General features: G+C 57.4%; 1 protein-coding gene across 2 annotated transcripts in view; it reads left to right on the top strand.

Annotated features, from left to right (window-relative positions):
- Positions 1-12,593, top strand: part of TXNRD2 (thioredoxin reductase 2) — a 45,080-nt gene extending 32,487 nt beyond the window's left edge. For both annotated transcript variants that reach the window (XM_059676228.1, XM_059676229.1), the window contains exons 12-18: positions 3,203-3,339; positions 6,331-6,426; positions 6,913-7,005; positions 8,629-8,700; positions 8,870-8,967; positions 11,179-11,386; positions 12,308-12,593. In XM_059676228.1, the coding sequence (XP_059532211.1) occupies positions 3,203-3,339; positions 6,331-6,426; positions 6,913-7,005; positions 8,629-8,700; positions 8,870-8,967; positions 11,179-11,302 (620 nt within the window). In that variant the 3' untranslated portion in view covers positions 11,303-11,386; positions 12,308-12,593. The remainder of the gene's footprint in view (positions 1-3,202; positions 3,340-6,330; positions 6,427-6,912; positions 7,006-8,628; positions 8,701-8,869; positions 8,968-11,178; positions 11,387-12,307) is intronic.
- Positions 12,594-13,590: the final 997 nt, after the last annotated feature.

The following is a 13,590-nucleotide window of genomic DNA, read 5'->3' as shown; positions in this document are numbered from 1 at the left end:
AAATTGCATGCTGTTCTGAGTAGAGGGATGAAATCTTGCATGACTCCACTCCATCCTGGGACTGAATCATCCCTTTGTCCAGGGTCCCCACGCTGTATCTGCCTCCCCCCATTAGTCACTTAGTAGCCATCTCTGTTATCAGATCAGTTGCCGAGGTATTACAGTGCTTGCGTTTAAATAACCCTTATTTTACTTAGTAACGGCCCAAAGCAGAAGAGTGGTAACACTGACGGTTAGAATATGCCAACGAGAAGCCATAAAGTGCTTCCTTTAAGTGAAAAGGCATGCATGTATAACAGCGACTTTCAACCGGTGTGCCGCAAGAACTTCTAAAACATGCAATACCTGACTAGCCAGGGGCTCTAACGTGTTTTCCCTTAGATTGTCAAACGAAAAAACGACAATAGTCAATATAACAATAGCCGTCCAGTGTGAGTGAATCAAAATTATACCTATTTTTTTGGTCAGATTGGCAAAAAAGATATTTTTTGATGTGCCACTGAATTTTAGTCATTAGTTTATGTGCGCCATGAGATGAAAAAGGTTGAAAAGTGCTGATGTATAAGAAGAAAAAGTATGAGTTTCAGTACAATCCACGGTTTTAAGCATCCACTGGGGGTGGTGGAATGTATCACGTCCGTGAATGGGGGGATATTGTATTTTCTTCAGGACCTCAGATGTGGTTTGCTGGCATCTGCAAGGTGTGTAGTTACCATGGTTACCACGAGGTATGTGAGGAAATGCTCTTGGTCTCCTGTGACTGGCCAGGCAACAGTGCAGGAGAGAGTTCGGGTACAGCGTGGTCAGCATCAGAGCAAGTGGGTCTGGGGCACTGGCTTGCCCCAGCCCCCAGTAATCTGCAGGAAGCGGTGGGCATGGTGAGCTGCTGAATGCTGTGTTCCGCAGAACTGGGGGCCTGGGGAAGAACCAGCGGGCTGAGCTAGGAGCTCTCTGCCTGCAGGGACCCTTGTCCCACCCAGCCAACCCCCTCCAGTTCTGCCCATGGGGCCCAGCTCCTTCCTCACTGAGGCACAGCATGTCCCAGTCCCTTCCCAAATGCACGAGGGCTCCTGGGTGCCCGCTGGTTCCAAAAAACCAATCTCCCTTACTTGGGAGTCAGGCCTGGCCCCCCCAGGCCATCTTGTCCAGGGCAGGACACTGGCTGCGGTGGCATGTCCCGCTCTGCATTCTCACGGGTCTCCATTCATACCACTCTGGTGCCGTCAGAAGGCAGGGACCTCGGAGCCTCTTGTTGCCTATGTCTGGCCTGATTGGTGATGGGTGCCAGCCTGCCTGGCACCCGATTCCTGTGGCCAAGCGGAGTGAAGAGGCTGGAGCCGGTTCCCCATGAACTTGAGAAGCGCGGCTTAGCCAAGTCTCTGTTTTGACTTCCCGCTTCAAGAGAGCAGCTGGAGATGAGGTTTCCCTTTCACACGGCTTGGCCCTCCAGATGTTCAGATTGGCACCACCCGCTACCCGACCTCTTGTGTGTCTGAGCCACTGCACGTTGTGGGAACTATGCCTTAGAAATCATTAATTTTTGTCATTAGGGGATCACCCTGAGCCTCTGGGGGCCATGAGCTGCCCACTACCCTCCAAGGGTCGGGCAGGAAGAGCTGCCTTTGCCACTTCCTGCTCAGTGAGGCCACATCGACTAGATGAGGGAAAAAGGGATCCGGGCTGACAGCTCCGCCGTGATGACGCCCAGGCTGTAGCTTGTGGAGCCTGGCAGGGAGGCAGCTGCGCCAGCACCCCGGGACCACTGTCCCTGCCCCTCCTGGCTCTGCACCCAAGAGCAGGATTAACCAAGCTGACTGCACCAGGGGTGGGTGTGGTGTGCTTTGCCCCTTGGCGCAGGTCTTCTCTCAAAGCTGGGGCTGTCTGCTGGGCAGGTCATGACACACAGAAGTGGGGGAGCTGAGGTCTGCAGCATGGAGCCGCCGCAAGAACCGCCTTCTAGCCCCCTAGAGCGGCCGTGGGGCCTGTCCTGAGACCCTGAGCAGCGTGTGGGTTTGTGCGTTCTCGCTGCTTGCTCAGGGCTGGCTCCCCTTCCTGTGGCACCTGGGACGCAAGGCCACAGCTTACCCACTCAAACAGTCTGATGGCAGGATAGGAGCATAAAATCCCCATGAAGTGCTGTCCTTGCCCCAGTCCGACCCGTCAGGAGGAGCATGGGGGGCCCAGGGGTCACAGAGAGTGGAAAGGGGTCAGTCCACGCCGGGAAGGGCCATATGGGGACTTAAGGCCGTCAGCTCACCTGAGGCCCATGGGCTCCTTAGAGACCTGAGTGGAAAATGCACGTGCAGGACAGGAGCCCCAGCTTCTGTGAGGGGCCTGGGTGTACACAGTCCGTGTCTTTCCGGGGGACGTGATGTCTTTACCAGCTGCATGGCCCTGTCACATCGTGCCTGTGGCTGCTCTGCCATGTCCAGGGCACCCAGGCCTGGAGTGGGCTGCGCCCCGATCCCGGCCCCTTCATGGCGGAGGCTTAGTGATCAGTCTCGATGCACAGTGCCCTTGGGTCCTCACTGCTTCTAGACCTTTCTGTGATGAGAACCAGGAACTTTATATTAAAAAAAAAATGAATTTCAAATTTAACATTACGAGGTTTTAACTGTTCTCTGCAACACCCCAGATCTGTTTGCAGATTTACTTATTGTTAGGACATAACCCTCTGAGGATATTCAGTTAAAATGTTGGTTCCTTCAGTTTTTGAACAAAGCATCTTTCTATTGCTGTTACCAGCTTCATACACACTCAGGCCCCTTGGTTTCGGGTTATTTATAAGTCATAGGGATTTTTTCCCCATTTTAAATTTAAATTTATTTTTAAATATGTAATCATATATACGATTAAGAAAACAAAACTGTATCACAGGATGTGTTTAGAGAAATCCTATTCCTGTCTCTGTCCCTTCCCCCTGCTTCCTCCCTTTCTGAGGCCCACTGTTTCTGCTGGTCCTGCCTCATCCTTCCATTGATTCTTTGTGCAAATGGAAGGTGTGTGTGTGTGTGTGTGTGTGTGTGTGTGTGTGTGTGTGTGTGTGTGTTTGAGGCCTGTGGGGCCAGGAGTCCCTGACAATGTTTGTGTTTGATGTTTTACCAATTCTAAAGTAGGTAAAGTGTTTCAAATAAACCAAGGGATCTTGGTCAGAACTGCTAAAGAAAACTGCAATAAATAAACTGCTCTTTCTTTCCTTCAGGGCGAGTTCCAGAAACCAGAAATCTGAATTTGGAGAAGGCTGGAGTGAACACCAATCCTGAGAGTCAGAAGATCCTGGTTGATGCCCAGGAAGCCACCTCCGTCCCCCATATCTATGCCATTGGAGACACAGCGGAGGTATGGCTAGTGCCTGATGCCTGACCCCCCCCCCCGCCCCCGATCGCCCACCCTGGCCACCTACCCTGGCCAGGCCTTGGGGAAACACATGGCTGACAGAGGCTCTGGGCCAAGTCCCAGGTGCCATTAGACTTGAGTTCTGGGAGGAATTGGGCATCAGCCTCTGCTCTCTCGAATGCTCTTCCTTGCCATGGAGGGCAGGTGGGGACGGCTTGGAGGACCGTTAGTAGATTCCTATTGCAAACTGCTGCGTCAGCTCTGAGGCAATGGCACCTGTTCACTGCAGTGGCCGCCTCAACCTCCCCGCACGTGGGCAGAGGTACAGGCACTGGAAATGCTGCCATGTTGGCCCCAGAGCACTGGGTCTGACCTCCTTGCCTCAGTTTACGCTCTCATCTCTGGGCAGGTCAGTACTCTCCCTGGACTGGTAGACGGGCAGGGCCTGAGGGCGCTGGAGCCTGACAGGGTGTGGACCCAGCCCCACTCAGGCCTGCCTGTTCCCTCCCCTGGAAAGGAGGGTGCACACCACCTTCGAGTCCCTGGTGGAAGCCCTCTCCCCTCACAGGCTCCTAGCAAGACCTACAGCTGGTCAGTTGTGGGGCCCCTGCTCCCCCAAAAGCCTCAGTTGCAGTCGGCCTGCCCCACACGTGTGCAGCACATACTGAGGAAGTGGCTCAGGAGAGTTCCTGGTCAAAGGGAACTGAGAGGGGCACCAGGCACCCAGACCCCAGCATCCTCCTGGCCTTGAGACCTGCTGGCATCATTGACATGTATGTCAGTTTCCCAGGGCTGCCATCACAAATCACCGCAAACTGGGTGGCTTAGAACGATAGAAGCTGACTTTCTCTAATGCTGGAGGCTGGAGGTCTGAAGTCTCACCTCCGAAGCCTCTGGGGGAAGGACCTTTCTAGCATCTGATGGCCCCGACGGCCCAGGCTCGGAGCTGCAGCTCTGCAATCTCTGTCTCACGTGACCGTCTCCTCCAGGCGGCTGTGCTATTGTTCGTCTCTTGGCAGGACCCTCTCATTGGATTTAGGGCCCACCCTAATCCAGTATGAACTCATCTCCATCTCACCTTAATCATATCTGCAAAGACCTTTATTTCCCAATAAGGCCACATTTTGAGGTTCCAAGCCGAGGTGAATTGGGGCGGGGGAGGGCTATTAAACCCACAATGATATGCTAATTTACATTCATTCCTCATGTACTGACTGAGTGCCCATTGTTCTGGTACCAAGCACTTTTCTGGGTTCTGGGGCCACTGCAGGAACAGATAAAATCCCAGGCCTCAAAGAGGCAACATTTTGGTAGTGGTCACAGGTGACAAATAAATGAAGATGCTTAGTTACTGGGTCAGGAGAGACCTAAGTGGGGGGTGGTGAGGGAACCCTGGGCTGGAGAAGAGCTAGAAAAGGCACAAGGAAGCTGAATGAAGATGCTTGTGCCCAGGTACACCAGGGAACCCACTTTGGGAAATGCCTAGGGGTAGGGGAGCCAGTATCTAAGGTGAGTGGATTGCTAGGTGGGGCATACTGGAGCTGAGAGGACACAGGTGGCAGTTGTCACTGATGCTGTGGGACCATCCTTCCCTCAGCCTCACCTGCCAGCCTCTGCTGTGGTCATGATATTTGGGGGCCTTCGGGAGAGCTTGGGCACATGGAGACAGGCCAGGGCAGGTACATGCAAGGCCCGGCCTTCCCGTGGTTCCTGAAGGGCCAGTTTTCCCTTCTGGCATGGGTCTTGGGGGACAGCTCAGCGGGGGTGTGTGGCCAGAGCTCTGGTCAGTTCCCCTCCGGGTCACCTTTGACCACCTAATCGTCCTGTTGTGTGAACGGAAGTGAGTGGCTGTACGTGTACTCAAGTGTCCCGTGGACCCAGCCGGCATAGCCAGCAGCCATTGCTCAGTGTGATCTCTGAGGCCTGGAAGTGGCATTCGCTGCTGGTGTCCACCCTGTGAGCTGTGCCCTGAGATAGCATCATGGTCTTGGGAGAGAGCCCAGTTCGAATAGGACGCGCTCTCTACGCACCCGGGAGCTGAGTGAGTTGGCGTTCCATCCGCTGCAGGGCTTGTGCTAACACAGCAGAAACTGTAATATTTTAGACCAGCGGTCGCCAACCTTTTGGACCTCACGGACCACCAGTGGTCCGCAGACCACCGATTAGCGACCGCTGTTTCAGACCATGTGGCCAGGAACATGCGGCACACACAAGGCATTGTTTATTCAGATATTAAATTCGCTTACTTGGAAAGGTCATTCTGAGCAGGCACAAGGGTTAACACCGCAATGGTCCGGGTTGGGGGGGAGCCATTGTTTAGTGCGATATTGTGAGCGTGCGCCTGGAGGTTTCCGCAACTAGCCAGGCTCGGTGGAATGCACAGCCCGCTCTCCCGAGTTATCTCTGTGGATCTCCATTCATTTCTGGAATGTCAAACAACATCTGCATTTCCTGCTGCTGCAGAGGTGATTGGCAGCCTGTCCCAGGCCTACCCGTGCAGGAACGCTGGGGGCTGTGTCCCCCCACCCCCCACCCCCCGCAGGACACACACTAGGACAGAGGGGTCCCCAGCAGAGCCGTGTTTTCATTTTGGGTTTGTAATGGGCTGTGATGAGCTGTCAGGGGCACACAGAATGCTTCCAGGCCCGTTTAGCCAGAATCCCAGCTCTCTGAATGAGTGGCAGCAGGATCCCTTTTGAGCTTTGTTGTGGGCTCAGCTCTGCAAGGTCACTGACATGAAGAAGGGGTGCAGGTAGAAGCCGCAAGGGAGCCTGGCAGGCTCATTGGCAGCTCACCGCTCTGCCGGGGAAGGTGTGACCACCCAGAGCAGCACAGAGGGAGTGAAGAGAGAACCACAGACCTGCGGAGGGCCTGCAGCAAACAGCGTTCGGGAGTTTCTGAAAGGGAGACACCTCACTAGGAAGGTGGAGGGCGACGCACAGACTCCCTGACAAGACATGCCGAACTCACTGCACACCTCTCCTTCCTCGTCAGGGGCGGCCCGAGCTGACACCCACAGCTATCCTGGCAGGGAGGCTCCTGGCCCAGAGGCTGTGCGGCCAGTCCTCAGACCTGATGGACTATGACAATGTGAGTGCTCACTGCTCTTCACAGGCTAACTTCAGCCTGGAGTGTGAGGGTATGTGTGCATGTCTATATGTGGGGTGCATGTATGTGCACGTCTGTGTATGTGCATGTGGGTGTGTGGTGTGAGTACATACATGTCTATGTGTATATATGTCTGCATTTTGTGCATGTCTGTGCATATGTGCATGCATATGGGTGTATATGTACACAACTGCATGCGCGCGCGTGTGTGTGTACATCAATGGGTGGGTGCATGTCTGTGTGTGTGTGTGTGTGTGTACATCAATGGGTGGGTGTATGTTAGTGTGCGCGCGCACGTGTGTGTGTGTGTGTGTGCGTGCATATATGTGTGAAGTTTAGCTCTGTGGGTAAGGCCCAGGAATAAGTGAGTGAGTCTTCCCACTGCTTGTGGCCGTCCGGCCAGCATGTCTGATGACTTGGCCCGGTGAGAATCTTCAATCTTGGGTCCCTAAGGGTGTGTCTTTCCAGGTCCCCACCACAGTGTTCACCCCGCTGGAATATGGCTGTGTGGGGCTGTCCGAGGAGGCGGCTGTGGCACGCCACGGAAAGGAGCATGTGGAGGTAAGTCAGGGCCCCAAGCAGAAGGGGCTGCCACAACGTGACACCTGTGTGACACCCGTGCCCTCTGACACCACCTCCCCGAGAGGCCCAGCTGGTGAGCAGGAGTGCTGGCTTTCCTGCATCCCAGGACTGCATCTTTGCAGGGCAGGAGCAGGTGGGGCCCAGAGCCATGGCTGTGAGGCTGTGAGGTGGCTGGAAGGGACATGTGAATGGGAGTGTTAGAGGGTGGCCTTGGGAGCTTTGGGTATGGCCACCTTACAGGGGCACATGTCTCCCTAGACCTGGAAAGTCTTCTCCTGCACTCTGACCTCTAACCCTCGTCCCCTATTCTCCTGTCCCAGCCTGGCCTGCCCCCAGGTACCTCAACTTTCTGTGACTCCCCAACTCCCCTGTGGTTCCTGCAGTCTGTGACCCCTCACCCCACCCAGCCCCATGCCAGCTTCTGCCTCTGCTCCTCTTCCAAGACCCTCCTAGTTCCCGCAGGCCCCTGACAGCCCAGACTCGGCCTTTCAGCCCAGAGGCAGGGCTTTCAGCAGACAAGGCTGCTTCTGGGGTCTGCTCCGACCGGCCAGCTGTGCCTGGGGGGTGCACAGCGCGTGCCCAGGCAGCCTGGCAGGATGTGGAGAGACTTTGGATGCTGGAAGCCTTCAGTGTGGCTTCCTCTTGCTGTAGCAGCCTGCAGGCGGACCGATTAGAAACCAGACCCCATGTGGTCACCACAGCAGGGCTTGGTGCCCTCTGGGAATAAGTCACTGGACTCCAGGGCCTGCCCCTTGCCCCAGTGCCCCAGTCCCCTCCATCAACAGGCCAGGCTTGACAGGCCGGCCTTCCCCTCAGCACTTTATTTGCTATTTTTGTTTGATTCATCGCAAGTACACTGGGACATATGTTCATGGCATTTTATAATGTTGTTTTATGTTTCACAATGTTGAATGGCCAAATACCCTTTGTTTGTTTTTTTTACAATTCTGTCTTAGTTAGAACAATATTCTCTGAAGCTCCATTAATTAATAATGGCTGTGCAACACATGTGAGGGCCCTGCTCATTTTTTACTCGGCCGCAGCCCTGAATGCGCTGTCGGTCCCTTCTCGGGTGCTGAAAGCCTTTGTCCGACAGCTCCGGTGTGGGCTGGGGGCCCTCTGCGCCTGCCCCCTCCTCCCTGCTCAGTGAGGGCCCACCAAGCCCCAGGGTGCCTGAGGGAGGCCAGATGGCCACCCGCTAACCGGCTCCTGTCTCCCACTGCCTGTCACCCGGTCACTCCGCAGCGTCCGCTCAGACTGCACTCCTGGGCAGTTCCCATGCCCTGTGCTGAGCTTTGGGCTCAGTGACCAGTCACAGCGGGTGGCGCTAACCTGGCGCCTGCTCTGCTGCTGTGGTTCATGGGGATCTCGGCCTGAATGGGCGAGGTCTGCCCTGCAGGGTGGCTCTGGTCATTGACTGCCTGTGCGTGGGCGAGAGGGGTGCTCTTCAAGGCCAGCCAGCCATGTCCTGGCCCCAGACCACAACCAAGTGGGCGATCCCAAGTCCCTGCTGTGTTCACACAGCCTGTCAGAGCTGGCAAATGTCCAGGGGGCTTGGTTGGCTGCAGCCACTGACTCCAGGAATCGGTATCTTGTCGCCAGGTTTATCACGCCTACTATAAGCCGCTCGAGTTCACAGTGGCTGAACGGGACGCGTCCCAGTGTTACATAAAGGTGCGTGTCCTCGAGGGCCCAGTCGGGGCATGCCAGGGGGTGAGAGAGAGGGAAAGAGTGGGCCCCGGGGGTGGGGGAGCCCCCCATGGCCACACATACACTGGGGGGTGGTCCACATGCAGCCCAGGTCCCACCTCCAGCAGATGGCAGCTGGCAATGTGGCTTTCAGATGGTGTGCCTGCAGAAGCCCCCAAAGCCGGTGCTGGGCCTGCACTTCCTGGGCCCCAACGCAGGTGAAGTTACTCAAGGATTTGCTCTGGGGATCAAGTAAGTCCGGAAGAATGCGGCTGTTACTCGATGCTCAGACGGGTGTCCCTCCGACTGTTGGCAGCACTACAGTGAACGTCCGCTGCGTTGACGTTGCTTTTATGTAGTGTTGTCTGTGTTTTCAGCAGAACGTCTGCTCAGATGGGGCAGGTTCAGCCAGACAAGAGGCAGCTTTCTTCTCCAGCCAAACCCTGTGAAGCCGGCCACACTGAGTGTGTATGGCCAGTGTGGGGAGCAAGAGGAGAGCATCCTGTCCTTGGCTGGCCCTGGGTGGGGGAGGTCACCCTTTGGGTCTAACTCAGAATGCACCCAGGTGGTCATGAGCAAGGTCTCAGCCTCAGGTGTCCTGTGGGCACCAGCCCCCCTGGGCAAGCACTCATCTGCTGGAGCCCCAGCCATTATCTGGATCTTGGGCACAGGCTGTGCACTGTGGGGCCCCTGCCTGGAGCCTTTGCTGACAGAGGTTCTGGGTATGAGGGGGTTGTCTAGGGCAGTGAGGAGGTTGGGCAGCTGGGTGTGGGCCTGCTAGAGGCCGGGGGGCGGGGGGAGGGGCTGGACTCATAAAGGAAGACATGTGCTTCCGGATCCCCACGGATGCTTGGGGTGTGTGGAGGTTCCAGGAGCAGGGTCGATGCCCAGAAAACCTGATGATGGAGGGCTGCAAAGGCGAGGGTCTAGTCCAGACATCCCAGGGACACCTCAGCCTCCCCATGGGCAGCATGGGCCCTCAGGTGGGGCACCCGTCATAGGGCAGCGAGCCTCAGGCCCACCATTGCCCTCCTAGCCCTTCCCACACATGTCCAGGTGATCACTGGGTTGTGGCGTCAGGTTCTCCCTGGAGGGGAAGGGGAGCTGGGCCTTGGAGGAGAGGAGGGTGGGCAGGGCTGGGTCCAGGACTGGAGTAACATCCTTGGAACATGTGTCTGTGGTCCTTAATCACGGGATTCATCTTACATAGATGACCTTTGGAAGGAGGCCCATCTGCCTGGTACAAGGCTCTACTGAGCCTTGCCAGAGCCCATTGTGGGGAGGGCAGTCCACCCTGGGTACAAGGAGAACAGCTGAGGGTGCCCCCTGGAAGCCAGCCCACTGACCTGTGTGAGTGCTGGCAGGCCGGCTTCCACAGCTCCAGCCCAGCTCTCTGGCCGCTGGAACACAGAGAGCCATGGCTCTCCCATGGAGCCGTCTCCATGCTCCGGCTTGTGGATGCTTTTGCCAGGACTCACTCGGCTGGAACAATTTCTGGAGACTCTTTAAAATGCGGCAGCCTTTTCAATAATGCTGCAGCTGCAAAGGGCTGATTTCTTTCCTATGCAAAGAACTCTTAGAAATCAACAGTAGTGATTACAGGACGAATCCAATAGACAGACAGAGAACATGAATAGGCAGTTCAGAGGAAAAGAACATAAAAATAAGTGGAGAGCTGATGTGTCTCGATCAGGATTTTAAAATGTAATTGAAATACCAAGAAACCCCAGGTCCTTTCCCAGCGTCCGCACAGCGGAGACGCTGAAGCTTTGAGCAGGTCAGTGGAGCGACGGAGTGACGTTTCCGTCAGTCGGGAGGAAGGCCCTCTGTCCACATGTGAAATGAACACACTAGTCATTCGTGGCGGGACTCTTCCCACCGGCTAGCCATTCCAGCACGCGTGTGCACAGACATAAGAAGAGCTGTGCGATGGGCGTGCCCTGTGGGGTGCCCACACACAACGTGCCAAAGAGTGCACAGTGCGTGGGGAGCATGCAGGCGGCACTTGCGTGTTAAGTGCCGGGTGCCGAGCGGAAGAGCGGGCTGGGAGGGGGGCTGGGCAGGTCCAGGCTGCGGTAGTAAAAAGTGGGCTCAGGCAGACTGAGGAAGTGGGCCCACAGCAGGACTGGCCGGAGCCACAGCCCAAGTAGAGCTGTGTCTGGTGGGCTGGGAGCGGCAGGGGGCCAGGCCGGAGCAAGTGAGGGAGGCTCAGGTGGGAGGCGGGCTTGAGGCGGACCCGCTTGGCCACTGCAGGCATTTTCTTGGAGGGAGATGGGCTGGGTCCAACAGGTGTTGGCAGGTGTTTCTGGCCGCTGGCTGGAGGAGAGAGGGTGGGGGCCAGGGTTGGGAGGGGGTGAGAAGACCAAGACTTCTGAGGTGCCCTCCTGTGTGCCGCCTTCCCGGGGACAGGGTAACATGAGCACGTCTCCCTGCCCGGCCTCACTGCCCCTCCCCCGCGTGTAGATGTGGGGCCTCCTACGCGCAGGTGATGCGGACCGTGGGCATCCACCCTACCTGTGCCGAGGAGGTGACCAAACTGCGGATCTCCAAGCGCTCAGGCTTGGACCCCACCGTGACTGGCTGCTGAGGTTAAGCCGCCATCCCTGCCAAGCCCAGGGCACACGGCACCCCTGCTGCCCCACAGCCAGGCCCTTCGTGGCTTTGGATCCAGGTACGTGTGGGGCGGGCTCCAAGTAAGGGTAGAGCCGTGACGGAAGGGGGAAGGGTGCGTGGCAGGCTGTACCTGCTGGGTCACCTCACAGGCCATAGTAGCCAAAGAAACAAGGATGGGAAAGGAGGCCACTGAGGGCCCCACCTCCCCAGGGTGCCCCAGACCCTGGCCTGGCTGCTGCTGCTCCCTCAGGCAGGAAGTGCCCTGAGGCTGGGCTTGCAGCCATCTCAGGTGGCCGGTGCCAGGTGGGACACTGGGTGTGGAAAGTGCCCCCAGGCTGAGCTCAGTGGGCTGCTGGCTAGGAGGAGCGGGACTTTCTCTCCGGTCCTGCTCCGTGCAGAGCAGCACCCGCTCGTTTCTCTCTCGCCCAGAAGGTGGAGATGCTGCCTTGCGCACAGCTGCTGCCACACAGCTGCTTCTGCTAGAGCTTCGCAAAGCCAGGCGGGGCCGGCAGCGGCCGGAAGCCTCTGGCTGCCGTTGCTGCCTCCAACCCTCTTCTGAGGAGGAAGACATTAGCGAGACCCTCCCTGACCCCTGCCTAAGGGCTGCCTGTGGTCAGAGCCTTTCATCTCTCAGTCCCAACATCCTCCAGCCTCAGCCTGAGGGGCCGTGCAGTGGCCGAGGGTCCCATGGGCAGTGGCTCAGGGCCTCTCCAGGGGCACCTGCTCCACCAGGGTGCCCCAGTCAGGGCTGCCTTCGATACAAACACAGGGAACCTGAGGAAACTCTTACCTGAGTGTCACACCTGAAAGATGATAAAAATTTTATCATCGCAGAGTATTTTTCACAGAACAGAGCTCCCTGTGACTCATCCCAGGGTAGATGTGCCCTGAGAGGGTCCCTGCATGTGGGCACGAGAGTGGTGGCCACGGGTATGCGGGGATGGTGTGGCCATCTCATGCTGACCCCCATCTTTGGCAGGACACTGAAGGCCCAGCCCAGGCGACCCTCCGCCCTGCCTGGAGAGCCCTGGAGGTGTCTGGCGTGGGCGGCGTGTCTGGATGGACTGCCCGTGTGCCCTGCAGGGATGGCTCCCGTGGGACGTCAGCCCCCACACCTGCCCTGTTGCCCCTCCTGCTCAGGCCGGCCCTGCCAGGCCCCCGATGCCAGATGATGACGACCTGCGCAGAAACCCACCCCGTGGGCTGCCCACGTCTGAGCCCCCCTGGTATTTCTGGAGTGCAAATAAAGAGGGTGTTTTCCTGAAGTGTGCCCTGCCTGTGGTGCCCCCGATGTGCCCCCACCAGCCTGTCACCCCCCCCCCCCCATCACCTCCCTTCATCATTTGGGAACTGCTTCCAGATGGTTCTGCGACAGGAGCTGGGTAGCATCCCTGCATTCCCAGCATCAGTGCCTCGGATGATCCCGACCCTTCCTCCCAGCATAGATCTAGGGGAACCCCTCCCGGGACCCTCTGTGCTCACAGGTACTCTGAGCTCCCGGTAGGTGAGCATCCTGCCAGCAGTGTGACCCAGCGACAGGTGTGGGCAGGGGTTGGAGGCTTTCTGTCCCCTGAATGTCAGGCACCTCATTCGTTTTCATGGTGGCCTCCAAGTCAGCTTGTGCGCTGTGCTCCGGCTAATCCTGCACATTGAGGCTTGATGGTGCCTGTCAGTCACCGCAGAGAGATAGGCCGACAGCGCCGGGCAGGGCCTGGCATTGTGCTGGGGCTTTAGTGGCGGTTAATCTCATGTCTTTCTTAAGAAAACATCACTTAGTCTGCCGGCCCGGGAGCCTTGGATGGGACCCTGCTTGTCAGCAAACAAAGGAATGTCTTTGCACCTAATGGGCCTACGGGAGCCTCGGCTCTGTGTGCAGCGTGTGCAGGAGCTCTCAGACGCCCAATTAAGATGCCAAGTGCTGGGCTGGGCCGGGCCCTCCCGACAAGTGCAGCGCGAGATCAGCCGTGTCCCATTTAACGCACGGCTGGCGGCGCGCCCCGTGCTGGATCCTGCGAGGGCCGCCTCTCCACGGGGAGGAGGTGTGCCCCTGTCGTGGAGGCAAAGGCGAGGTCTGCAGAGGTCAGCTAACCCGGCTGCCAGGGCAGCAGGAGGGGCCCTTGTAGGCAGGGGCCTCAGATTCCTTGAGCCGGATCGGTCTCTGCCTCGGGGAAATGAGGGACCTGAAATGGCCTTGTTGCTTTTTGTGATGATGGACATGATGCTGCCTGAGTGGGAGCTCTGGTGCACACGGGGCACCTCTCT

This window comes from Myotis daubentonii, chromosome 19 (assembly GCF_963259705.1).
Source record: "Myotis daubentonii chromosome 19, mMyoDau2.1, whole genome shotgun sequence".
Lineage (NCBI taxonomy): Eukaryota > Metazoa > Chordata > Mammalia > Chiroptera > Vespertilionidae > Myotis > Myotis daubentonii.
Note: the sequence above shows the minus strand (reverse complement) of the source record. Positions and strands in the feature narration are given on the sequence as shown.